This window comes from Sparus aurata, chromosome 21, assembly GCF_900880675.1.
Source record: "Sparus aurata chromosome 21, fSpaAur1.1, whole genome shotgun sequence".
Lineage (NCBI taxonomy): Eukaryota > Metazoa > Chordata > Actinopteri > Spariformes > Sparidae > Sparus > Sparus aurata.
This window is the reverse complement of record NC_044207.1, coordinates 7,529,496-7,556,065: the sequence shown is the minus strand read 5'-3', so window position 1 is coordinate 7,556,065 and position 26,570 is coordinate 7,529,496. Positions and strand designations below refer to the sequence as shown.

Genomic DNA, 26,570 nt, shown 5'->3' with positions numbered 1-26,570 from the left:
TCCCATCATAGTCGGACTAATCCAGTAATTCGGTTTTCTTGAGTGTCATGTAAACGCATGTGTGTCTGGCACTATTATGCAAGATCTTCTTTTGTTCTGTTTCGTTCGTTTTCTGTGGGTTACACAGATTTTCTTTGTCTTTTTATCCATAGTAAAAGATTATGCTTATGCTAGCTATATTGGTTTAGATCAAACGCCTGTTAAATCTTGGAATATCTTTTGCTACAAAACCATTTTCCCAGGTTTGGGCTACTGAACATGAAGACCAGGTCAAAAGACTTTCATAGGCTTAGCTGGATACACTTGAAACTAGGGCTGGGCGATTAATCGAATTTTGATCGCGATTTCGATTTTGGCTTCTCACGATCATGAAAACACTGTAATCGAAGAAAAACGATTAACGTGCCATAGCGCGTCATGTATGCAAATTACTGTGCTGTAAATGCACAGTGAACGCACCTGTGTCGCCTGCAGCTGCAGCAGTGAGTGTGTTCATCAATTGTGGAACGAGAGATTGAGAACATGGCAGAAAAGCAGCCTGAGCCTTTAGTTGAAAAGAAAGGTAGGACAACTTCGGTCATTTGGAGACATTTTGGCTTCAAATCGTCGGACGTGGAGCAGAAGGAGATTGTTTGCAAAGTCTGTCACACCGTCGTGTCTGCAGCCCAGGGCAACACGACACATTTATTTAACCATGAAGTGGTCTATGACAAAGTATTGAAGGACCAAAAGACCCAAAAAAGTGCAAGAGCGCCAACTTCAGCCACCACCACCGCAACACAGTCCTCCATTGACGACACTCTTTACAATGCCGCTCCATATCCCACCGGCTCCCGGCGACAGCGAGAGATAACGGAGGCTGTGACATTCATGCTAGCTGAGGACATGTGCCCTATCAGTACAGTTAGCAACCCAGGCTTCAAGACACTGGTCAACACTTTGGACAAGCGGTACGTGTTGCCATCACGCCAACATACAAATATCATTATCATTTACTTTTTTACTTGTTACTAATCTATCTGGTTGTTTTTCTAAAAGTTATATTTAAAGTTGAGTTTTGGTGGCTCAATAAATACTTTTTTTTTAAATCAGTGAATAATCGTGTTTATTAATCGTGATTTCAATATCAATCAAAATAATTGTGATTATTATTTTTAGCATAATCGCCCAGCCCTACTTGAAACTAGTAGTCTGCAATGCAAAATCTAAATTGAAGTCAATTTAAATTGTATAAACCTGTGTATTATTGCCATAAACCTGCATTCGTTGTATTTTTAGCCACTTGAGGGCAAAGCTCTGAACACAATAAGGATGTATCATCGCCTCAAGTTTATATTGCAGCAGTGTTGCCTATTCATACATCCAGTGGAATTGGAGTGACATTGGCACCCAGTTGGAGTTGCATTTCTGTCCACCAAATGAATATAAATCCAGCAGTCTCCTTGCTATGTGTTGGCCTCCATTAACCTCTGAGGGAAGTATTTGGCTCTTCAGCAACAAGATGCTCAAGTTAGTCTCTAATTTGTCTGCCTTTTGTTGCACAGTGCTTTTTTTCAGAGTTTATTTCACCAGCCCCATTCGGGGATCCTGCGCCAATTCCCCTCCGAGAGATTCACACTGAGACGGTGGTGGCGAGGGGCGAAATTTCACTCCGGCGCTGATACGCGTCTGGATGTAGTATCAGGGGCACATTATTGGCAAACCGAACCAGTGCGAATGGATAAGCCGGCAGCGCGTATCAAGGGCGTGTCGATCAGACGGTCTGTTAACTACGCAGGTCCCTCACTCAAGTTAATACAGAGAAATGTTCCACAAAGCAACATTACATGATCAGACAACAGTAAGGTAGTAACTGTTACTGTCTTTGGCAACTTATATGAGGAAGAAATACCACAGATATATGTGAAGAAGCGTCCGTCCTCCTGTCGGTCCTCCTGGCTGTTCTACCAACTCCTTGTCACATTTCTGCCCGAAAAACAGCGTCCGTCAGCGGCAAAAAACTTTAACTCACTGACATGTACCGTCACGCCTCGTTAGGAGCCACAGCGCCGGCTTTCGGTGTGAATTATGCGTTCTCTCCAGTGTGAAAGGGGCTACTGAAAACATCTGCCTGCTGAGCCACTCCAGTGCACCTGTAAGCCGTAAAAACAAAACAAAGGGCTGAAAGACGCTAAAGAGCTTGATAAAGCTGGGGCTGTGGAGAATCAGGTTGGAATTCTCTTGTCATTTGATCCATTATTTCTGTACATTTATTGATAAGTGCAGCTTTGATAAGCCCTCAAATGGTTACTAGACTGAGAACGGTAGTAGAAAAAAAAAAAGTTTCACAAGTGTTGTATCGGTGCAGAGCAGTTATTTATAAGAGCCCTCTGTGAGATCCTAAACAACTTGGTGTGCCTCTCTGCTCCACTCTCATCCTTTTTCATTTGGTCCCAGGGCTGATACCCATGTCTCTTGTATAGTCGACCCCATGGGAGGGAGGTAGCTGTCAGGAGACATGCAGAGTTGTGCCAGTGGTTTGATATGCTAATCCATCCTCGCTGAGGTGTCAGCTGGCCTGCTGTTCACAGTGCAGAGAGGGGAGGCACACACACACACACACACATGCAAGTATAGGCCACGTGCACGTAAAGCTGCAACTCGCGTGCACGTAGGCAGGCAGGCGCATATAATCACACACACGAGGCATTTATCCTCATCGGGCATGAAGAAGTGCATACGCTGTTTATGCACACATGCCGAGCACTCACACACACATGCATGCAGCACTAGGAATGGTAATATTGTTTGATGTTTTCGATGTTTCTGCTTGAATAACGATTATGTAACTGACCACCTGACTGGTCCAAAAAGAAAAAAAGAGAGTAAATGTGCAAGCGGAAGACGGACAGAGAGAGGCAAAGAAGCAAGGGGAAAACAAAATGAGTGAAAAGAAGAGAGAAAGTAAAAGATACCACGTTTAAATGACTTTTCACTTGACCCCTCCCCTAAATATTGGTGGCGCAATCATAGCTCAGCAGCCATACCTAGGCCGGTAAAACATTTGATTTCTCCACGTGTTAAAATGAGGCTGCAGGGAATGAGATATTAGCATGTCCGGCTAACGAGTGAACCCCCTTACTGGGACAAACTGTTGTTTCCAAGGCCAAGGAGCACGTCGTTGATTAACTACCATAGTTTGCGGCGTTAATTTCCCCACTGTGTCCTTGGAGCCATTTAGAATTTAATGTTTGCGTTCTGTCTTGGGCTTCGTCATTGCAGTTGCGGAAGTTTACACCTCCGCAACCCCGGCCAGTTCTATCAAAGATAGCTAAAGACAGTTATATCTATGCAAATAATGTTGTATATGAAGATAATATGTCAGTTTGTCACTATGCTAAGAAAAATAAGTTCATAACAAGCCCATCATCTGTATAATACCCCCACTGTGTCCAAGAAGCTAATGGAATTTTGGCTAATGTTATCGCTCTGTCTTACTCTTTATTGGATTTGAGGAAGTTTACCCTTCAGCAACTTCAGCATTTTCCAAACAGTTAACAAGGTTATGTCATAAAAAAAGCTAACTGGACTTATTTCCTTATCATACTAGTCTGGCAATCCAACATTAGAACATTGGTGTTTCTTTCAGGTCCACTACATAAATCCTGACTTTTGGACTGGGCCATACGATGTTAAGCCTGAACACTTTATGAAGTATGAAACCATCGAGTGCTACCTCTTCTTATTTAAAAAATTTGCCAACAGGAAACAATAAAAAGTCAACCAGAAGCAAATGTTAGCTTACTTAGCTAGCCGGTCAAATCAGACAGTGAATGCTGCCATTTCAGCTGGCAAGATTGTCAATTTTTGTCTGGAAATGGGAACGTTGCTTTTTTTTTTTTTTTTTCATTATCTGCCTCTGTCTGAATTCAAAGACCAATTGTTCAGATATTACTAAGAATTTCCTGAGTGTGCCAGCGAGCGTTCGATCGGTATGTGTTTCATTGTAGTTTAAAGGACAAACAGAAAGGAACAGTTGGTTGAAAATTTCTATTTGGCACACACGCCTACGGACACACGGCCAGATGTGTACAAGCATGAAAAGAAGCATTATACACACATAACATACACACAAACCTTCAAGACACACACACACACACACACACACGCACACACACACGCGCGCACTGCAGAATCCGCACCTTAACTCAGGCAGCTGAGCAGATTTGTGCAACACAGCACACCGAGTGTCTTCATGCTTCATGGTGGTGATGCTCGCCAGTGTGCATGCTAATCTGTGTGTATGTGACTGTGTGGTACACAGATACTTGTGGACTGCATGCAGCTTTGTGTGTATGTGTGTATGTGTGTGTGTGTGTATGCGTGGTGAACTGCGCATCCCTCCAATGGGTATCTAAAAATAGACAACTCATGAAATATTAAAATGTGTCAATAGAGAATGCTGGTCATGATGCGGAAGAAAAGCCACTCAGCTTTGTGTGTGTGTGTGTGTGTGTGTGTGTGTGTGTGTGCCTGACAGAAGAAGAGATTAATGAGTCAGAGCGGGTCTATCGGGGTCAGACCGTGCATGACACCATGCATGCAGGTGTGTGCAGATGTGGTGCGTTCACAGAGCTGGAGCAAGTAAAAAACATTTGTGTGTGTGTGTGTGTGTCTCAGGTCAACTCTGCAAAGATATTAAAATGCAAAGGCAGAGACCTCCTTATGGCACCCCATTACTTTCCTCCTAATACACTAATACACCCCACCTCCTCCTACACACACACTCACTCACCTCAGATGGATTCAGTGGAGCCTTCAGTGTTTGCCATCTGAGTGATAATGTATTTATAAGGCCCTTCGCTCCCCTAAAGCCTCCACTACCCATATGAAACACACCTAAAGTGGCAAACAAAAACTGTGGAAAACATCCTCCGGCTTTGAACGCACACATCTGGGTTGTGCGTGCATGTGGGCGAGAGCATGTGAATCCATCTGAAAAAAGGGCCTGGAGTACAACTTCTTCTACTGCATTATGTGTTTTGGTGTGCCCATTGGTGTGTGTGTGTGTGTGTGTGTGTGTGTGTGTGTGTGTGTGTGTGTGTGTGTGTGTGTGTGTACTCATCCAAGATGAGCCTATATTGGACACAGAGGCCTTGACCTAGTAAACTTACCCAGCACCCTTAGCTTAATATCACATTTTAAATAATTCACGATCACCAGCTTCACTGCCTAAAGGAGCCACTCGCTGTACTTTCACTTTGGCCCAGCTTTATTTTCCAACGTGCTCATCCAGAGTGACTCCATTCGCCGTTAGCTGCTGACTTTATCTTTCCCGCGCAGTTGATGCTGGCCGCCGGCTCACTGTAATTTTTTCCGTCTCTCTTTTTGAATTATCACAAACAAACAGCGTCTCCTCCCATCTTGGGCTGTTCTCGGTTTGATTCTTGGACTGCCGGCAAAAAAGTGACATCAGTGGAGATTAAAGGGACAGCCTCTGTTGATAGAGTGCGGCGCAACAACTCCTCTGAGAGTGCAAGCACTGAGCGCTAGGAATTTATAGGGCAACTTGGAGCAGATATAATGCATTAAAGTTATTTTCCAGTGCAGTGACTTGTTTGCCAGAGAGGCAAACAGATGTAGCGGTTGTAAAAAGTGGCAGGAGCACACTGTGCATTCACTGCAGCAGAATGCCGCAGGGGGACATCGTTTTTTAAGTAACATTTTGGGTTAAAAATGAGTTTTATTTATGTAATTAAAGTCTTTGATGAGGCGAATCATTGCTATCATCACCGAAAGTGAATTAATCAAGAGCACATCAAAAAATGTTATTGGTTTTTAATAAGAGGGACGGGAGAGTTTTGGCTCTTCTCCGAACCTCCCGTCCTCCTCCTCCTCCGATAATTCCAGTAAGTTTATACTAAACTTCATGGGCCTGCAGGGCAAATACAGTTTAAGGTCAATAAAACATTCTCTAAATGCTGCTGTTACAATGGCCCTGTTCCCATTTGGCACCGACATGTGCCCAAAATAATCTAATCACAAGCAGACAGCTTGTACAGGTACAGGTGTGAACGCCCACTAGACAATACATCAGACCACATTCAGAGGTGGCCTGAGATGCATGAGACCACGTGTCCCCGGCCAGCATGAAGGACCACCTACTCAATTGACATCCTTCGCAAATCAACAAGAAGAATGACAGGCACAATGGTTTAAACGCTTTCTGTTTTCCATGTGGTTCACTGTAATCTCTCTGACCCTGCCAGTGTTAGCAGCAAATGTTCATTTCAACTGGCTATTGAACTAGTTACTGCAATATCACCAGACTTACTTTCAAACTGTGTGATTTAAAGAGTTGTTTTATGAGGAGAAACTTTGCAAAACAGCTATGGCAATTTTCGAAAACATTCTAGTCTTCTTAAACTCAGCATTAAATAAAATACTTACTTACTTAAATATGTTTTTTGTCCTTGGAAAAAGTCTTGGTATGTCATCGCCTGTTCCAGCCTGTCTGCTTCTGTGTTTGAAGTGCGTCTTTTGGTCTTGTCTCCCAATAGCTGTTGGAACACACTGTTTTCAACTGATTTCATCATTCAAGCTAAATTTATGAAAGACACCATTTTATAAACAGTTAACGTGTCAAATTAGAACAGTAACAGTAATCCGATCATTAAGGACGGACGGCAATACCAAATGTGAGCAGCCTTTCACGTTTCATGTGTGTGTGCTGTCATCTAAATATAGCCTGTCTGTTACGTGACGCAGTCTATGTGTAATTGCATGCTTACGCTTGAAATTAAATGATCATTGTGCAAATCACAACAGTGAAATTGCCTCGGAAGCATGAATGAGGCTGTGTGTCAATTCAGAAATGAGGCATTTTATGGCATTAGGCTTTGGCAGTAAGTGTGTGACATCATAGCCAGCCACTGCTGCGAATCCACAGTTTCACAATGGTTTCACAGAGGCTAATATTTGCAGTTTGACGACATACTTGTGCGCCTTGAGAACCTAATTTACACTTTCAGAAGTTAACGCTTAAGCATTCAAGATATTTAATCAGACAAGAGTCCATTTGATGTTACTGATTCATGGACTGAAGAGTGACTATTGACTAACTGTCTGATTTGATGGCTGACCAGCTGCTAGCTCTACGAAAGCTCACCGTTAGACTGGCCAGCTGGAGTCCAGCCGACTGATCTTGGGCAGAATTTGGAGTAAAGCCTGAATGCGGAAGTGGAAGAGTAAGAGCGGCACAGACAGCTCCACTGGAAGGTGTTACACAGCAGTGTATGAGTGATTCTCACATTTTCAATTTTTACTACAGTTGACAGATGACATTACAAAGTGTAGAAGATGTGTAATGAGCCAGGCACTAAGCTCAGTCATTGCTAAGGTTTTACAAATGAGAAAAAAAACATGATAAATGTATCTATCTCTAGACGAATAGTTGGGTTTTTGGAGGCTATTTTTATTTATCATGTACCCAAAGTGTGGTAGGTACCTTCTTCATATCTCTACGTAGTTTAAAGGTACAGTCAGGGTTAAAAGTTTACGTACACTGAGTGGAACATATACTTCTTTGTAACAAAAAAACTTTCACGAAGGCCCATAATAAATTCAGATTTGTAGCAAACCTCACAAATGTTTTTTGAAAATGAGAGCTGTAGAATTCATTGGAGGTGAAGTAAACCTTTGACCGCGACTGCATGCTGAAGGATGAGATCAGCATACTGTAGTTCTACCAGATCTTGAATGCCAGCATCAGACTACACAATATATTTGCCTTTCAAGAAACTTATCATACAGTCATTAAAGATCCAATTTATAAGAAATCAAATACTGATGCTTTGGGATGGCTGAATACCCAACCTGGAATCCCAAAGTGTCAGTATTTGACTAAAATAATCTTTCTTACAAATTGGACCTTTAAACATTATTGTCCTAGAGACAATGCAGACTACATGTTGGATCAGTCTTGCACAACTGTGACATAACATAGGTGATCAGAAAAGACCAACACTTTTGGCTCACCCGACAGCACCACCAACATCAGACCTGCCTTTGCCTTTTTACTTTGTGTGCAGAACATCGCTCAGTGCTCTATATGGTGGCGTGAGTATATGATCACAACAGAGACTGGCACAAAGAAAGATACTGAAGTTTACACTGTTAATTGAGGTTTGCCCACAGTGACTTGTGAATCCAACCATGAACTGAAATGTTTGACCAATCAGAGTGCTTCTATTGACAAGAATTCTGAATTCTAAATCTTGGTGTCCAAAGGGATTGATAGCAGCCCTTATCAAAGAGAGTGGCCAATGGTTGCCAATATGGCTCCAGCACTGAACTCACTTGTTGTTTTTACATTTCTGTATACATATGGATTAAAGAAACATGTCAATCAGTGAGCCTGAAAGGCCTATTTTTCTGAGAGTCTGATAAAGGCACCATGTTTTTTTTGTTTTTTTTTCTTCATGCTAAGCTAAGCTAGTCAACTCCTGGCTGTAGCTTCATATTTACAACGCAAGTATAACATTGACATACTTACCCACTAACTCTGATAATGAATAAAGGCACAATATACACTATTTTAAGTTTCCTTTACTCGTATGAAACGCACATGTATTTAGCCATTTCAATGCTTCCGGGGAGTAAGTTCACAATCGTGAAAGAAACACTTTTATGTCACTCGCTGCTCCTGCTGCTGAATTATACAGAGAAATTTGGAGTGGAGACAGAGACAGACAGGTGATGGAGGCAGAGAGTAAGAGAAAGACAGAAAGAGTATGTTTTAAATGGAGGTCAGGAACAGAGTGAGACTTAAGGGTCGCAGCGCATGAGAGAAAAACAGTAGGGAGGTACTGGAATAACATAGTGGGTAAAAAGCAAATGGGTGTCCGGAAAAAGAGTACAAGGAATTCTATTTTATTCAATTTCAGCTTCCCTTCCCTTCTCTCATCTTCTCTTCATTTCAAGGTCTATTGCAGACTGTGACAGTTATATTTTTTGTACCAACATTCGTTCTTTTCCCATAAAAGAAATGCCGGGTATAACATGTTGGACATAAACTGGGTTACACAACGCCTTCAAGGCCACAAACAGAATTAATCTTTATACGAAGATGTGCTGTTAACAGAAGTAAAAGTCATCTGAAAACGCTAACATAAAAGCAGCGTGACGGAAGTGAAACCACTTCTTCAGGTGGCCTCGACAGGGATCAAAACATTTGTTTCAAAGCACGACTTAACCTCTCTTTACATCTATGAATCTCTCTTTTCTCACAGAATTGATTGAATTCACATGAAAGAAACAACCCTTGCCGCGAGTCAACAAGTAGTTTCACTGCACAGGCTGAATGATTACCGCTATAGATGTTTTACATTGTTCTCTTCTTTGTCTCTTCCTCCACCAGGACAAGGACTTCTGTCACAAAGCGCTTTGCAGCTCAACAACCAGGATGCCTATGCAGCAGCTGGTTACCATAGTAACCAAGGGCTGGCACTTGGGGAGTCCGTCATGGGCCGCAGCGGGCAGGTTGGAGGGGCTGTTCACATCTACAATCAGGTGCAATAGACGGCTTCATGTTTTTTTTAATATCCATCTTCTTCCACTACCCTTGTTCATTTCCATCTTTCTCCACCATTCGGCTTCTTTATCCTTCATCTCATTATTCACACTTTCTCACGCCCTTGTCTTCGTACCTTTCCCTGTTCACTCTCCTGTTTCTCATGCTCCCTTCCCCCATCTTCCTTCATTCCAATGCGTCCTTTTCTCCCCCTCATTTGCTTCCTGACCTCTTCCTTACCTCTCCTCTCTCATCTTTCTCCCCGCTCTGATCCCTCCAGGTGACATCCAGCCGTGCAGCTGCCCAGTTAGCAGGAACAGACTCTCCCTCCCAGTCCCAGAGAGACTCATTTGCCCAGCAGGCCCATGGCAGCGCCTTCCACATGCCCAGTGACGGTGGACCTACACCTGCTGGACCCCCCATGTATTACTCCTGTGCCACTTTGCCTGCACAGGTACAAATCCCCAGAGAGATTACTTTGATGCTATACTTATCATTTGACTGCTCTCGGTCGAGTACTGTAGGTTGAATCGTTGTCATAGCTACAGTACAGTATATCCCTGTATTACTTGGTGGAACCGATGAGTTTTACAGTTACTAAAAGCCCGTTTTATTGATTGAACCATTCCTTATACATGGAGGGAACGCTTCACTGAAAATCTGTTTTCTCATATACTCACCCCTGTAGGCTTGAAAGGAGGCTCTGTAAAGTTTGTACTCTGCTCCTTTGCAGAGGCTGGCAGCTTTAGTCAGCTTGGATTCACTACAGGTGCATAGGTGTCCAATGGTAAAAAAAAGTCTTGGCAAAATAAGCATCAAAACATGCATCAAAACAAAATAAACCACTTCTCTGCAGTTCATTTCTGTGCTTTGTATGCCGGTTCACCACTATAATGCTCAAAACATTCCTTCCTGCAGACTGGGGGCTACATACGAGCAGTGGAAGCAGTGTACTTCAACTTGAACATAGAAGTCAGAAAAGTCAATAATTAGATAGGTTTGTTATATTTTAAAAAATCGTTTCACCTTTGTAATGGGTTATGCCAGCATTTCTGATGCAGAATCAATCCAATTCATTTCATTGGAATTGCAGTGATCATTGGATTTGCTTGTTGAATTCAATCGAATTCAAGTGAACTCAGTTTTGGTGTTTGATGCTTTTTAGATGGTTATTGTAATGGACAAAAAAACATCTTCCGAGTAAACTATGAACGTTTTGTCTTGTATGGGACTGAGTAAGAGACTAACTGTCAGCCAGAAAGGTAGCTTGCTTCCATTCAGTCACTTCAATAAGAAGCTTATGTTGTGACTGATTAGCTTTAGCGTACTCTTGGGTTGCTTGATGTTTGTTGTTAGCTTGCCAGCTACAGTAGCCAATCCATTTTTCCCCAAGATGGGGAAGGCATGAACCCTACTCCCTCTGGTATTCCTGCCAAAACCCTAACTAATCTCAATCCTCATGTATAAGCAACCCAACCAACCAAGGTAAGGAGAACAAGCCAATCAGAGGCAGAGAAAAAAAAAGGCCTTCTGTAGTTTATCAGCTAGCATTGCAAGTGGTCCCTATGTCAACAAATCTATTTTACAAGGACCCAGGGGATGAACTTTCTTCAAAACACTTGACATGAGCTGTTGACAAAGATATAAGGAAAGATGTTTGCGCTTTGGTGACGGATACAAATCTGTGGCACACTGCTAAAATCCTGCCAGATAATTGTACATTGACCCAAAAGAATGAACTCATCCTCGTACATATTAGTGCTGACTTGCAGAAGATTACACAACTCCATTCTTTTGGGTGAACTACTTCACCACCAAAGTATTGGTTCAATTTGTGGCAGATGGTGAGTGCTTCACACACATGGTACCCCAGTGTGCACTGCTGTGGTAGCCAAACTGTGCGGACTCTTCATCTAACATAAATTACTGCCGTCCTGGTTGCAATTGAAGAAAGAGCTTATCCTGCATATTTCTTGCAATTAGTACAATGGGTTTATCAGTTCTGCAAGCAGTTTTTCTTTCAGGGTCGGTCAGCAGTGCAGCTACTATGCAGGAAACTTGTATAAAAGTCTGGCCTCTTAGCTGATGATTTACCGTTTATTACTTATGTTGCTGCATTGCGATGATTTCTGGGCTCAGAGTTTAAGATTTTAAGAACAGCATGTTAATCATGTCTTTGAATTCATTGAAACCGATTTACCGACACTGTTCCACTGTATCAAAAATTGGCAGCATCCTCACTTCAGCATGCCTTGACCTCGCTCATCTAAATTAATAGAGTGTTGAAAATTGTACCTTTATCTCTGTATCTGCAAGACCTCGCAAATATTTCTCCAACTTATTTCCCCAGTTGGAATTAAATGATAATGCATGTTTAGAATTCTTAGGGAGGTTCATTTGGCGGCCCATTGCTCACAGTCGTATTTCAACTTCATTTGGTTATAAAAGTTCAGAGTCATCCCTTCATGTTTGGTCTGATAACTCCAAGCTCTTCATCGCGATGTTATCACAGATTAGAGTCTCCGCTCTCTGGTTTTTCAGCCCCGAGGGGAGATGTTCATCTCTCTGAAAATAATGATATGAATAAGAAGGGTAGATGAATATTTAAAGTGAGTGACATTCCCCTTTAATGAAGTACAACTCTTCTATTACAGCGTGTGAGCTCCCCTCTCCAGGCGGTGGGATCCCCCACCAAGCTGCAGCGACTGGGATCAGCCTCCTCTGACATGCCCAGTTACGCCACGCTACAGAGGGTGTCCTCGCCTAAACAGTCACCCAGCCGACTCGCCAAGTCCTACAGGTTGGTACAACTTCAGCCTGACCAGTTGATTTAGTAAGGGCTCATTGTAAGGAGCACATTATGTGAGACTTTTACTGGTCCCGGAGCACAAAAGAATATATCTGTATGGGGTCTGAAAGGTTGTGTTGATCAATATCATTGATTCACCAATTACTTCACCTGGTGCTGAGACCGCTTGCTTTGAAAAACACATTCTAGCAAAAACTCCCTGCGTGTTTTAGTCCCGTCAGACTCCACTGCTCATGCTTAAGTAGTTTAATAATGTACCTTATCCTGCCTCACCCTGCCTTGATACAAAACAAGTAGTGCTTTACAATAGATAGATGTTTACCTGAATCTAGTATAAAACTAGTGAAAGGACACAGAATACCAGTTTTTTTATGTCTATGATTTTGGCTGAACGCCAACACAATTGCCAGTATGAATAAGGCAGTTACTGCATATCCACTGATATGTAAGTTAACATTTGTTAATGTTGCAACTATATGCTTCTTCAGGTTAAATTTTCAATGTTATTTTGTGACAATGCTGTACTTACTTACAAACTTAGGTTTGGGCACAAAAATCCTTGGTTAGTGTTATGAAAAGTTCATCTTTCGGCATAAAATTGTCTTGAAAGATAAGTCATAAACATGTAATGCAATCATGATGTGACATGTTTTGTTGAAATGTCAATATGGTACGTAGCCCAAATGTATCAGTAGCTTGTAGAAATGTAAAGTTCCCAACCAATAAATCTTTGAAGAAGCTCCTGAAGCACAATCTTTACTGTACATTGAAGAAGATAAACAGCGTTAAAGCCCAAATATAGTAGCAGACTGCTGGTGGGCCAGTCATTTCAAAGTCATGCTGTGTACCCAAATGTTGTTCGAACCCACAGAACTTTATTTTAAATCCTCATGGAGAAATTTCCAAACGTAGAGATACGAGAGAAACGAGAGAAACGAGATACCAAACATTGTAAATCAAACTGCATGTTCTGGGTAATGTGAACAAAATGATGCACATGACTATAATACATCTAGCTGATTTAATGGTGCAACAGTAGAAAATACATACATACATTTAATAAAGACCAACCAAGCTGTTTCATTTCCTTCCCCTGCAGCACCTCATCGCCCATCAACATGGTAGCATCAGGTGGTGGCTCCTCCTCCCCGCTCCCCATGGCAGCCTCCCCAGGGGGAAACCACACCTCGTCGCCCATCCACCAGCTGAGCTCGGTGGTGGGCAGCTACGCCACCCTTTCGCCCACCAAGCGTATGCTGCATCACATCGGACCAGACTACAAGATTTCCCATGAGCTGTACGCCAACGCAACCCTGCAAAGGCCTGGTAGCCTGGCAGGTAGAGGTCAAGAAACATTTATTATTATCTCTTTATGTGTGGACGTGTGAGTTGCCAGTGTGTTGTATATCTATGCTTGTGAATTGTGAACTATCTGAAATATATGTAGATAATCATTTTTAGTTATTGAGTTTTATTATTTGAATACATTTGTTTTTTTATCGTTTTTGGTTGTTTTGTTTGTATACAAATTATACAATAACATTACATTAGTGTAGATACTGTATCATTTGATTATTAATCGTTTTACTTTACGTTTACATTTATGGCTTTCTTCTTTAAACAGCTCGTAGGATAACCTCAATTTCTGTTGAGTTTGAATTTCTATATTTCATTTTTTAATAAGATTTGGTTGTAAGATTATAAATCATAGGGTTTCTTCGGGGCCTAATATGGCATTTCTGAAGCAGCTCCATTATGTTAGTTCTTGATAGTTAAGGTCACAGAAACCAAGTTTTCATTCTGGCTTTGTCTAATTGGTATTCATGTGCATGAGTACAAGGATTGGAAGGAAAACACATATTACCAATATTTGATTAAATTGGCTTGAGGTTTTATCTAAAATGTATTAGATTGCTAATGTATTCATGAATTTCAGAACAAGAACTTGAATGAGATTTATTGTTTTTTCTAAAGCCCCCGACGCAGTTTAAAGTGCCAGAGTTTGACTTTGTGGCTTTTTAAAACGTGCGTTTGCCATTATGACATTTATTTTTTAATTTTGTGGAACTAAACATGAAGCTTATCATTTTAAAACTAATGGGTAACAACTGTTGTCTGGTTTTGATCACAAATGTTGTTACGGATTATCACAACCCAAACATTGTCACACTTTTCATACCAATAACACATTTTTAATATGGTGCTTATCACCGTGCAAAAGATATACTGCCAGACTCTCATAAGGTAAGAAGGTTAACATGGTTTAAGCAAAATGAAAATCAGAGTTGATAATTTGATTACTTGCTAATTTGCACTACTTAAGTATAATGCCAGTCTAGTCCTATATTATTGGCCCTGTGTCAAGATCTAGTGAAATCGCATTTACTTTTTCAGTTTATATTGTAATCACTTGGTGCATTTCCCTCAATGAAACAGAGGGTTTTTTTCACCAAATTACAACAAACTTACCAATGTACAAAAACCATTGAGCCATGTAGCATTCTAGCATAAGAGCACTAGTTGGTTACTGGGTCTCTTGGCAAAATATAGCTAACTAGGATGGCACTCAATAGCATGCATACCCCTGTCAGGGCACAGTAGTCCCCCCCTTCTCACTCACTTGTGGACACAAGCCACCTTAATACATCATAATTCCCTTAGAAATTACCGACAATCACAGGGTGAAAGAAAGTGAGAAAAAAATACCTGGATACGTCCTTTTATCCGGATCTGCCCCAGAAGTTAATGGAGTCTATTCTGGGCCGAGAGCCATCCTTCATCCTAGTTTTATAGAAATCTGTTCAGTAGTTTTTGTGTATTCCTGCTGACAAACCAGCACATAAACGGACACAGGTGGAAACACAACCTCCTTGGCAGAAGCAATGAAGCAGCCATCTATAGTAGGGATGTAAATAAATATGAAGAGATTATTTGGAAATGAACATAAAATGTGCTCCGATCAGAGGACAACAGAATCGATGTTTTGCAGCAGCAGTAGCAGGCCCCTGGTATAAATCCCACAGATATTACTGATATTTCATGATATACAGACACAGATAGTAGCTTTGTGTTAAGCCCTCAATCCATAGTAAATGTTGTGCACTGTACTTGATGGGAACTTGGAGGCAACAGGGGCCCAACAGAATATTTTACCATGGGGCCCCAAATGAGGTTAATCTGGTTATGGTGTTTATGGCATGTAAAGTGATCACGACACATCAGCCTTTCTGTTAATGTGTTTTAAGGAGCAATTCAAAAGACAATATGAACTTACTTGACCTACATTTGATCGCTCCTATAATGTAATGTAATTGTAATGCAATGTAATTGTTTAACACTATAAATAACTATTACATTCTCAGGGATCCATCCATATATCCATCCATCCATTCATTTATCCGTTCATCTGTCGGTAAATCTAAACTCCATATTCCCTGTGTTCTCAGGCTCCAGAGGGTCCTACAGCAGCCAGCACAGTCACCTAGGCTCTGAGCTCCGACCTCTGCAGTCTCCTGAACACCACATTGACCCCATCTACGAAGACAGAGTCTATACCAAACCCAACCTTAGAGGACAAGGTAAGCTGAAATGGGGAAATGGTGGCAGAGCAAAATGAAGACATGGGATAGAGAGTTATTTATTTAAGATGTACAGAGGGATATAGTCAATAAGTCTGTATCCCAGAGGGTGAGGGGAGTAGAGAGAAGAACTGAGTGGAAAGCAAACATATGATAGAAACCGGGCTAGAGTTTAAGTTTGGGAGTTAAACACATTGTAAGTAGGAGATTTCGGACAGAGAATTCTGAAGTGAATGTGAGGATTTTATCAATAAAGGCTAATGAGGTTATCTCAGTTTGGGCTTGGAAACCCCGTTTTACAAACTGAGGCATAGTGTTTGAAAGAAATGGGCATTTAGTCTGTGCTGCTTCAGACTTAAACCATTATTGCTTCTTTAGCGAGCTCCTGCATTTGTGGAATTGCAGTAGTAAATTACAGTGCCCCCTTAAGAGACCCAGCCATAAGCATTTTCTTACCTGGCAACTCAAAAGTTGTTCTTCATTGCTTATGACTGATCTGCATAGCAACAGTAAATTACTTATTAATCATTAATAATAATTAGTCATGTCTTGTAAACCCTTTAAAGGAAGGAAAATCACATAAACCTGTATTAATGCTTTGAGTAGATTAGAGTGAAGCACAGAGATGTGTTTCAAATAGTCCAAAATTATAAATAGCTGCAGCGGGCTGTAAATCACCCACTGAACCATCTAAATTTAAAAAGCAGTGAGCACAAGACGACATCACATGAAACGGTGAATAAAGTGAGCGATCAAACAAATACTGTGCAGCATCCTGAGAGGTAGAACAGAAAAAGACACGACGTCCAACTTAGCAGATAGGTGTTTTTAATATTAAAGGCCACTGTACATGAGAGATTTCCCGGTCCCATCTGATCGTGTAGCGCTATTTACCAGATCAGGTAGGCAAATCCAATTGGGGTCTCAATGGCAATTTGTCTCTCAGTCACAGTCTGTTAACTAATTAGTTTCAAGGCTGAAAATTAATCTCAATTAATCCCATGGGCGTTAGCCTGGGTGCTTTGAAATCAAAACAAACCAACCGTGTCCTAAAATGTTGTCAACGCTGTGCTGGCAGTTTGGTCGCCTGAACGATAGCTGTATAGAAGAAAACATAGAGAGAGACATGTATAAAGAAAGCTTATACTTTATTCTACAAGGTTTTGTTCCAAATAAGATATATCCTAACAATTCAAAGATTTTAGGTCATTTTTGTTGTACACACTTATAAGTGACTTTGATGCATCAAAATAACTCTCTCATCATCTCCACCGTTTGTGTCTGTGAATGCAAGTCACGACACTGCCACTCTTATTGTTAAAGCCTCTTTTTTTTTAACATTGACTTGAGAGCAGCACAGCAACTGTTGAAGCTTGACTACGTTTCAAGGTCAGCTCAAATAGTTTCAAGATTACAAACGGAGTTGGAAACAAGCAAACACTTTACACCCGACTTCACATCACAGGTGAATTTCCTCGGGCCTTGTCAAGATCCCTGCAGTTATGTAGTAGCACACACACAGTTATACACACACACGGACTGACCCAGCTCACCTCCCTCAGAGCGAGCCGGTGTAACCATGTGGACTATCAAGCTCACATGGTTTCTGAACTGCGGTCCAACGGGAAGACAATTCCTCTCTCTGTTTGAGGCTGACAGAGGGGGTTTACTGGGCCGTGGTGAAGGCGTTATGGCGTCCAAATGTCTTTAGACCGAGAACGGATTAACAAGTGTGCAACTGCCCTTGGGCCCCAAACCCTCACTGTGTGGCAATTAGCTTGCAGTAATTTGATTAACTGTAAATATGTTTGGTACTTGGCACCACTAAAGCAAGATAAAGAATTAAAGCAGCTTCAAAAGAATAGTTCAACATCTTGGGAAATATGCTTTTTCACGTTCTCGCTGACAGTTCGACGAGAAGACATCCAGCGGTGACTCCAATGTGGAGATGGATTAGTTTCCTTGTTTCTAGTCTTTCTGCTAAACTAAGCTAAGCAAAGCCAAGCTAGCCATCAGCTAGCTATAGCTTATTTAACAGACAGTTATGACACGGTTGTAAATCTCCTCACCCAACTCTTGACAAAATGATATGCTAAGCATATTTTCAAAAATGCCTAACTATGAGGCATGTATTTGCACTGTGCTCAAGAGATTAACAGCCCAGTGTGTACTATTTAGGAGGATCTATTGATAGAAACGGAATATTAAATTTTATGTTTTCAGTAGTGTATAATCATCTGAAACTTAGAAAATTGTGTTTTCATTACTTCCGAGTGAGCCTTAGCTACAGCGTGAGAAGAGTACACCACATTGCACCACCAGTTTGTATAGTGGCCCAGAAGAGACAAACTAAACACTGGCTCGAGAGAGGGCATTTTGCACTTTTCAGGTTTTTACCAGCCACTATTAGGGAGGTATTTAGTTGGTTGCAATTTGTAGCCGCACCACTAGGTGCTACTAAATCCCTGACTCTTGACCTTTAAGTGTAAACCTTGGACCAGGATGGTGTTACACACTCAGGTTCTGGGCAAAATGCAATGAAGCTGTCATGGGTGGTCTGCTGTGTATTGTGTACATGACGACGGCCTAAGGATGAATGCATACATACTGTGTAAAGCATAGAAAGATTTAGTGGAATTAACTAATGTTTTGTTATTAATGTTATATAGCTATTTAAACTGAATTAATTTCAAGGTCAAGGGGTGAATAACTCAATTATGCCCTTATGCCCTCCTTGCAAAATTAATCTGGTACAGTGAAAACTGGCTGTACTTTTTAAATGTCACCTTGAATAGACTTTCGACAGGTGTCTAAAGGTTTTATGTGTGAGTTTTTTTTCTTTATTTTGCATGACTCTTTGATTTTTACCTGCTACTGTCCAGTATTTTGTGATTATATTTTTCGAATGAAAAATAATTTGGTGAGTTTACCTTTTCACCTCCCCATTGAGTTGTAAATCTTCACTGCAGTTTTCCATTATAATTTCTGTATGGGTGTTTTATTTTATAACTTTTTTTTTTGCTTCTTTCCTTTCTGCTTTTTTTCTTCTGTGCTGTTTTGTTCCACTGGTGCTTTTTTCTCATTGTGTGTACGTGCATCCTTGTGGTGGCACTCGTGTGTGGTTTGCCACTCCCTGCCCCTCCACGGCTACACCAAACCCAGTGGTGAACCAGTTGTACCAAGAGGTCCTCAACTATCTGCTCTTTCCCTACGCTCCTCTTCCTGCTTTAGCCCCGCCTTCCCCCGGTGTCGACCCAATCCCCTTGCAGCGAACGGGAAGCCAGTCCGCCACAGCCACTTTTCAGAGAGGCAGCTTCGCCACAGGAGGTGGGGCGGCTGACTACGCAAACCCGTACCGCACTCTTCAGTTCTGCCCATCCACCGAGTCGCCTTACAGCAAGTCAGGCCCCGCCCTCCCCCCTGAGGCGGCCCTGGGCCGGTCACCATCAGTGGACAGTATCCAGAAGGACCCAAGGTGAGGAAAACACGTCATTTTTACTTAGAATCAGCTCTGGATTGTTGATGAAGCCCTTTGTCCTGCTCCCTTTCCACTTTCACTGAACTTACTGAGGGCCAGATTCACCAAATTGATCAGAATTATGCAAGAAAGTATAAATAATGTCAATAACCTGGAGACATTAAGCTTTAACAGTAAAAAAGAGTTTAATTGCAAACCACAGAAGAGTGTCGAAGTCAGAGGTGTGACACGGTGACACACAACAGTTGGGAGCACCTCAACAGATAATTGACTGTCAGGATTTGACGGTCGGGTGCTGTAAAAGGCTGGCTGAATCTGGGCTTTAGTATGAGGCACACATCACGCCACATCTTTCACTGTCCTCTCCAGTTTGCCTGGTGCTGGGGCTTGTTCACACTGCCGTATGAATGCCTGCGCACCTTTTGGTCAATTTTTAAAGTTTGATGGCGCTGTGAGGAGTGGAGGGGCTCTCCGTCAGTGACAATCTGTGCAGTAGGTAGAAACAGTTAATCCCCAAAGTGCATGAAGTCTGCTTTTAGACCGAGAGAGCTCTGTGCACGAGCGTGGGTGTGTGAAGATGAGGGGGAGAGAGAGGCAGTGACAGACAGACGAGAAGAGAGAAAGAGAGAGACACTTACAGAGATAGCGTAATAGCTGTTTTCATCATTCTTTTGTCCTAGTTACAATCAAGTTTGAAATACTATTCCAATTGTGTCTTGGGTTTTTCTTTTATTTCTCAGCCTCTGCTTTTGACTAATGACTGCACAAGCACACTGTCACAGATAGAAGCAGCAGCCTAATTAAAGCTGAAGTGTCTCTCCTTGTGACATTTCAGCTCAGGTGTGAGCAGGAGATATATTTTTTTCGCTTAAATGTAATATCTCTAATGAGGAAGTCACTTTGTGCTGATATGGAATCATTTGGTCAATGCGAGAGTGTCTTTCTGTGTTCTTAGAATAGGTGACTCCTGTTGTTTTTGTTGTTGCCATTGCTCTTTCCTCCACCCATTGTCCAAGTGTTTATTTCTCTTTGCACATTGCACTCACATCGTCTGTTTGTTCAACCTTAAGCTCCGGCATCATTGTTGTGTAGCTTCAAGCATCCACACATCTGCACCGCTACATGTGGAGGACTGACTTGTGATGCATGGCATTTTGCTTTACCTTCACAACATGCGCAGTCAACGTCAGCGCTGGCACTGTCTGAATGAGACAGTGCTACTGGAGTAGCTTGTTGTCCTCATCGCATTAAAGGGAGGGTCCCCCAAGATCACAGGAACAGTCTGATCCTGCTGTTGCAAGTTTTATTGTTTGCACGCTTGCAGCACTGCTGCAGCTCAAAGAGGATCTGCTTGAAAAAGCATGTCAATATAAATTATTTAATATTTGTGTCAACAAATCCTATAAAGAGACCAAAACCAACAAGTGTTAGTCCATCTCTCAACACTTTCCAGCTTCCCTACTATGTCTGTGGTACTTAGCTATAAACTTAACTGTTCCTGATGAAGTCTAAAAAACAAGGAAATACAAATATTGGCCTGGACATACAGGATTTCAGGATTGTTCTTTTTTCATTTTTTATTTATTTATTGGATAATAACAGGTCAAGAGGCTGACAGGAAATCTGGATAAATACAGGTATGACATGCAACGAAGGTTGCCAGCTGGAATCGAACTCGCAATGGGCGGCATGCGCTTCAAACATTCAGCTGCCAAGGTCTGAATAAATTGTTTTGTTTTTTAGTGTCATACGATAAATATCCATAGATAACAATACAACACAAAGCCACATTTGCTTTCATGGAGGCAGGTTTGTGGTCTGCCGATAAACACTGGGGAAGAAGGAGAAACAGAAGAAGAACGATGGCAACACATCGTTGTCACGCTCATGATAATAACCTGCTATACCTAGGTAGACCCACGCAGTGTAGACTAGACAGCGAAAAATGTCATCCCCAGTATGGTCAGACATCTTGGCTCTTATTACCCTCAGGTGTGCATGAACTACAGGGTCTTTGAAAACTGCAAAAATAAGAGATTATTGGTTATCAGTATCATCAGAAGGAGGTATTTATTGGTATCGATAGCACCTTAAAAAATCCATATCTGGCATTTCTAGTGATATCCTAAAACAGCTGGCTACTGTAGTTTTTGGCAAACATTTCTCGAACAGGAGAAAATAGTGCATTTTTTGGAGACTATTTAATGGTGTGGCTTCATCTGAGTTTTATGCGGTAATTGGGTGTTTAGGACAGCAAATCTGATAATGCGGAAAACTACAGCGACCAAGTTCCTCATAATGACAGCACATGTCACCCAGTGTAACTGTGAGGCTCATTTAAGTTTTGTTTTGTTTTGTTTTGTGTTGCCTGGAGAGCAATATAAGTTTATGACACAGAAGAATATCATTTCATAATGTAAATCAGGTGCAATGGAATTAGACAGGAAACACTTAATTCACCATTGATCAGTAGGATCAGTTCATTGTTGGTTTTGGTCTTTTCGTGGTACTTGGTGACAAAGTAAAAAATAAGGACTATCACCAGCCTTGTTCTTTCAACACGCCTAGTTTTTTTTTGGGATACTGGCTTACTGGTCAACATAGCTGTTAAGTGCTAACACCACAATCATTCACATTGTATTATTCCTACATATCTTATCTAGGCATAATTAATGTCTAATCTATGAAGGAATGATATCAAAAATTAGCAGCATATCAAAGAAAACTGAAATATGAAGGATTCAAAAGAAATCATTAGACTGTTACAAATGATTTATTATATATAGGCTGAACTATAGCGTCTTTAATTTTTCATTTTTCTTACAAGAACAGCCTCAGCTGAGCAACAATGTATGCATCTTTTGCATCTTATGCAGTGGAAAAAACTAGTTACTAAAAATATACAGTATATGTGGATATTCTCGTGTTTAAAATTAACCTACCCATAACAGGCTTAGCGGCTTAGCTTGTCATTTACTCACCGTTTAGCTCCTCTGGTACAAGTCCTGCTTCTCTGAGATAAATCACACAAAAAAAATGTAATAAGTTACACATGAAGGATTCAGTCATCTGTGTTATCATTTAACAGCTAAGTTGACTAACAGGCCTACCTTGTGAAAACAGGGTGACACAGATAAGAAAATAGCACTGTTGATATACAGAGCATATTCATATAAATATACACCATGGTAAATAACCTACTTTTAATAAGGTAGAAGACCTCTTAACCGCGCAGGAAACGCCTGGTAGTTTGAAACCCACACTAAATGCTTGCTGATTTTGGGCCTGCTGTCTTAAAGTCCTCTGATAATTGGCTCTGCAGTTTTGACCCGAATTGCAGCAATCGTGACCTGAACACCAAGTTTGGTGCATGAATATGCACAGAACAAGGCAGTACCCAGATTGCTTTATCCTCAGACCCTCTCTTTAGCCAACATATCCACCATCTCCCCACCACCTGCTCTAAGTGCATGTCCTTCACCCTGCCCACCTTCTCCACCATTGCCTGATAACCAAATGTTGAGAGAGAAAGACGAGTCTAGTGGCTACGTATTGATTTCTATTTATCAATCATCACTCTTATGACGGTTATTGAATAATTTGTTGCCAGACAGCCAACAAATACCTCTCTCTTGTTTCTCTCTGCCTGTCCCCCCTCGATAGGTACGACCCCGAATTCCTTGTGTGGAATCAAAATCAAGCCGAGCAAAGAATGACAAAGTAATCCAACTATTTATTTATACATATATTCATTCTGTCTATCTATCTTACCTTTGTCTCATTCACTGAATCTTTCCATCTTCTCTATATACGACACCAGTATCAGACGCAGATGTTAATGTTAATGGCAGCATGACATTTCACATATGTATGGTCACCCATTTAGTGCCTTATCAAACAGGGATCAGTTTGAATTTGGCGTCATACATATTCTTGTTGGAGACAAGATCAAAGTATTGGCTCTCAAAATCAATTTGCATTTGAATAGGTTATTGCATACAATCAGAATGACATCCTCTGTGTGCTGGAAATTAAAAACCAAACATTAAAAAAAACAAATCAGTTTTGACTATATGACAATTTAACTACCGGTTACTCATAATCAATTGCTGATTGCTTGTATGCCATTAGTAGCAATATGGTTTACTAAAGCCCATGTTTTTATGGTGTTAATATTGCTCATTCTCTCCTTTGGCTTTCCATCCATCCACCCATCCTTCCATCCATCAATCTATCTGTTGACGTATTTGGTCATTCATTTGTCTCCATTCTCTGTCTGTCCTGGCGATTTCTGAAAAAATGCTTTGTGGCGGTTTATTCATGTGGCTTGCCCAGAGTCAATTTTGGCATTTAATTTTGAGTTTTGATGGTGTGGTATTTACTCAGACAGCACGTGTGTAAGCGTAGGCGCATTCCCTAAATGTTTAGCCTTTAAGCCATCATCAAGAATACGATGAAGGTAGATGGATGACATTGAACTTGTCATTCCTTCCTAGTCAATGAACACTGTCCTAATAATCAGTACTAACTAAAGGTTACTTTGAAGGTCTAAAGTGTGTGATTTAGTGGCATCTAGCTGTGAGGTAGCAGATTGTAACCAACTGAATACCCCTCTTTTCACCCTCCCCAACACAGGCTGTCAAAAATGTAACCTGACAGGCCCTCTCGAGAGCCAGTGTTTGGTTAGTCTCCTTTAAACTATTGTAGAAACATGGCAGTACAACATGGAGGACTCAATGGAAGAGGACCCACTACCTCTGTATAAAAGGTTCATTCTGAGTCAACCAAAACACAATGATTATTAGTTTCGACTGATTAAGAAAACATAAATATGAATATTAAATGCCCCCAAATCCCACACACTGACAGGATCTTTATTAGTAAACCCACATACTGCATGGGTCTTTACAGTTGTAAGGTAGTGTTAGCTTACCTTTTTGGGAATGTGGGGGTGTCGGCCTACATTTTTACATAGTTTGGTCTCGGTTGTTTGGTACTGCTTCCTTTCTAATTTCAGTGTGAGTAAGGATGTTCGTAAACTGCCAGTACATCGTTTTTTTTTTATTATTGCTAATATTATCTATCAGATACTGTTACATTGGCAAACAATACTTGCGGACACAAAACATGAGCTGTCAGTGCTGAGGACAACATTAACTAACAATGTTGTCAGAGACATAACACAAGCTAACAATACTGGAAAGATAACATTAGCTAACAAGACTTTTAGAGACATAACACAAGCTAACAATACTGAAAAGATAACATTAGCTAACAACACTTTCAGAGACATAACACAAGCTAACAATACTGGAAAGATAACATTAGCTAACAACACTTTCAGAGACATAACACAAGCTAACAATACTGGAAAGATAACATTAGCTAACAATACTTTCAGAGACATAACACAATCTAAAAATACCGAGACATAAAATGAACTTACAAGGCTGACAGAGATAAACATTAGCTAACAATGCTGGCAGAGACATAACACAATCTAACAATACTGGAGGCATGAGATTAACTTGCAGTGCTGGCAGAGACTTAACATTAGCAAACCATGCTGACAGGGACAAAGCATTAGCTAACAATGCTTTCAGAGACATAACACAATCTAACTTGACAAGACATGACAAGTTAATAACCCTGGCAGAGGCTCAACATTAGCTACCAATGTTTGGCAGAGACTTGAAATAAGATTAACAAATATTGGAACCATAACAATAGCTAACAATACTTTCAGAGGCAAAACATAAACTAACCATACCGAAAAGACAAAACCTTAGCCAATAAAGCTGGCAGAGACAAAACATCCGAACCTCCAAGTAACAATGTTAATGTTACTCATAGTAACATTAACATTGCAACGTTAACGTTCCTCTTCCGTTGCAGTAAACACAATACAAAGCTTTTCAGTGGGTCTAATTATTTTGCCGCAACCAGAACTTACAGATACTCTATGGCAGACTAAACTGGTACATTGCCCACACAGCACACCTCTCATTCTAGAGGAAATACTGCACAACATTAGCAAACCATAAAGCAGTAGCACAGTTCAACAGGTCAAGCAGCCAAATCAGTATCTGTAGAGGTTCAGTCAGCGAGGAGGATTTTATCAATCAGCATTTACAATGTGTTGTGTTCTTGGGTGCATGTTGAATAGATATACTGCATTGTGTTCCTTAACACGTTTGTCTTTGACATTATCATATTGTTATTATTGTTTATGGAAATTGTAAATGTTTTGTCATGGTATTTCTTATCAAAGGTTACTTGTATCTAGTCTCAGTCTTGCCGTCTTTTACATGGCTCTAAAAATGAATAATTAGCTTGTCTCATCCACAACAAAGTAGCCTAAAGTATCACTGAAATTTCTCTGATGAAATGGAGGAGTGAATATAGACGCTATGTGGAAATAGAAATATATAACAAACAGAAAAATGATACATTTATTCTTCAGAAGCCTCAAACAAATACCATTTAGCTGATTTGTCACTCACCGCCGCAATCTGGCAAATGAAGGAACGTAACTGCGGAGACAGCCTCTTCTGCACCGCAACACATTTCTTCCTTCTGGCTGCCAGTGATTTATGGAAATGCTCCTGCTAACAAAGAAAGATTTGTGCCAGACAGCATCTGACCTGATCATAAAGGTGCCTCATTTTATTTCATGCTCATAAGCACAGTGAGAGTCTCTGATCCATATTCAGTCACCGGGTTGAGATGGACTTTGTGGTGTGTGTGTGTGTGTGTGTGTGTGTGCGTGTGTTTGTGTGTATGTGTGCTGGTGTGTTTCTTTGCTCTGCCTGACATCTCCTGACCTTTCATTCGTTTCTTCCAGCCTCAGTGGGCCAGTCAGTCAGCCATGCCATCACACACACACACACACACACACACACACACACACACACACACACACACACACACACACACATACACACACTTTATTTTTCTTTGTTTAATTGTCTCTTCGCCTCAGTCTTTTTTTCTTCTTCCACAGTTTTTTTCACCTTCAACTATTTTTTAAATATTTCTGTTTTTATGTGTTGATTGGGTTTGAAATTTAGTTGTATATTTGTGGGTATGAAAATGTTGCGTTGGAATACTTAGATTCCCATCTGACAACACTGCAGCAGTGACCAACCGAATCCT

At 41.0% G+C, this 26,570-nt stretch overlaps 1 protein-coding gene across 10 annotated transcripts in view; it reads left to right on the top strand.

Annotated features, from left to right (window-relative positions):
• Positions 1–26,570, top strand: part of ctnnd2b (catenin (cadherin-associated protein), delta 2b) — a 187,503-nt gene that overhangs the window by 94,929 nt on the left and 66,004 nt on the right. For 5 of the 10 annotated variants that reach the window (XM_030403333.1, XM_030403340.1, XM_030403341.1 and 2 more), the window contains 7 exons: positions 9,398–9,549; positions 9,831–10,004; positions 12,205–12,350; positions 13,459–13,703; positions 15,806–15,937; positions 19,169–19,412; positions 23,079–23,135. In XM_030403333.1, the coding sequence (XP_030259193.1) occupies positions 9,398–9,549; positions 9,831–10,004; positions 12,205–12,350; positions 13,459–13,703; positions 15,806–15,937; positions 19,169–19,412; positions 23,079–23,135 (1,150 nt within the window). The remainder of the gene's footprint in view (positions 1–9,397; positions 9,550–9,830; positions 10,005–12,204; positions 12,351–13,458; positions 13,704–15,805; positions 15,938–19,168; positions 19,413–23,078; positions 23,136–26,570) is intronic. The other 5 variants (XM_030403342.1, XM_030403336.1, XM_030403338.1 and 2 more) reach the window with 3 other exon arrangements.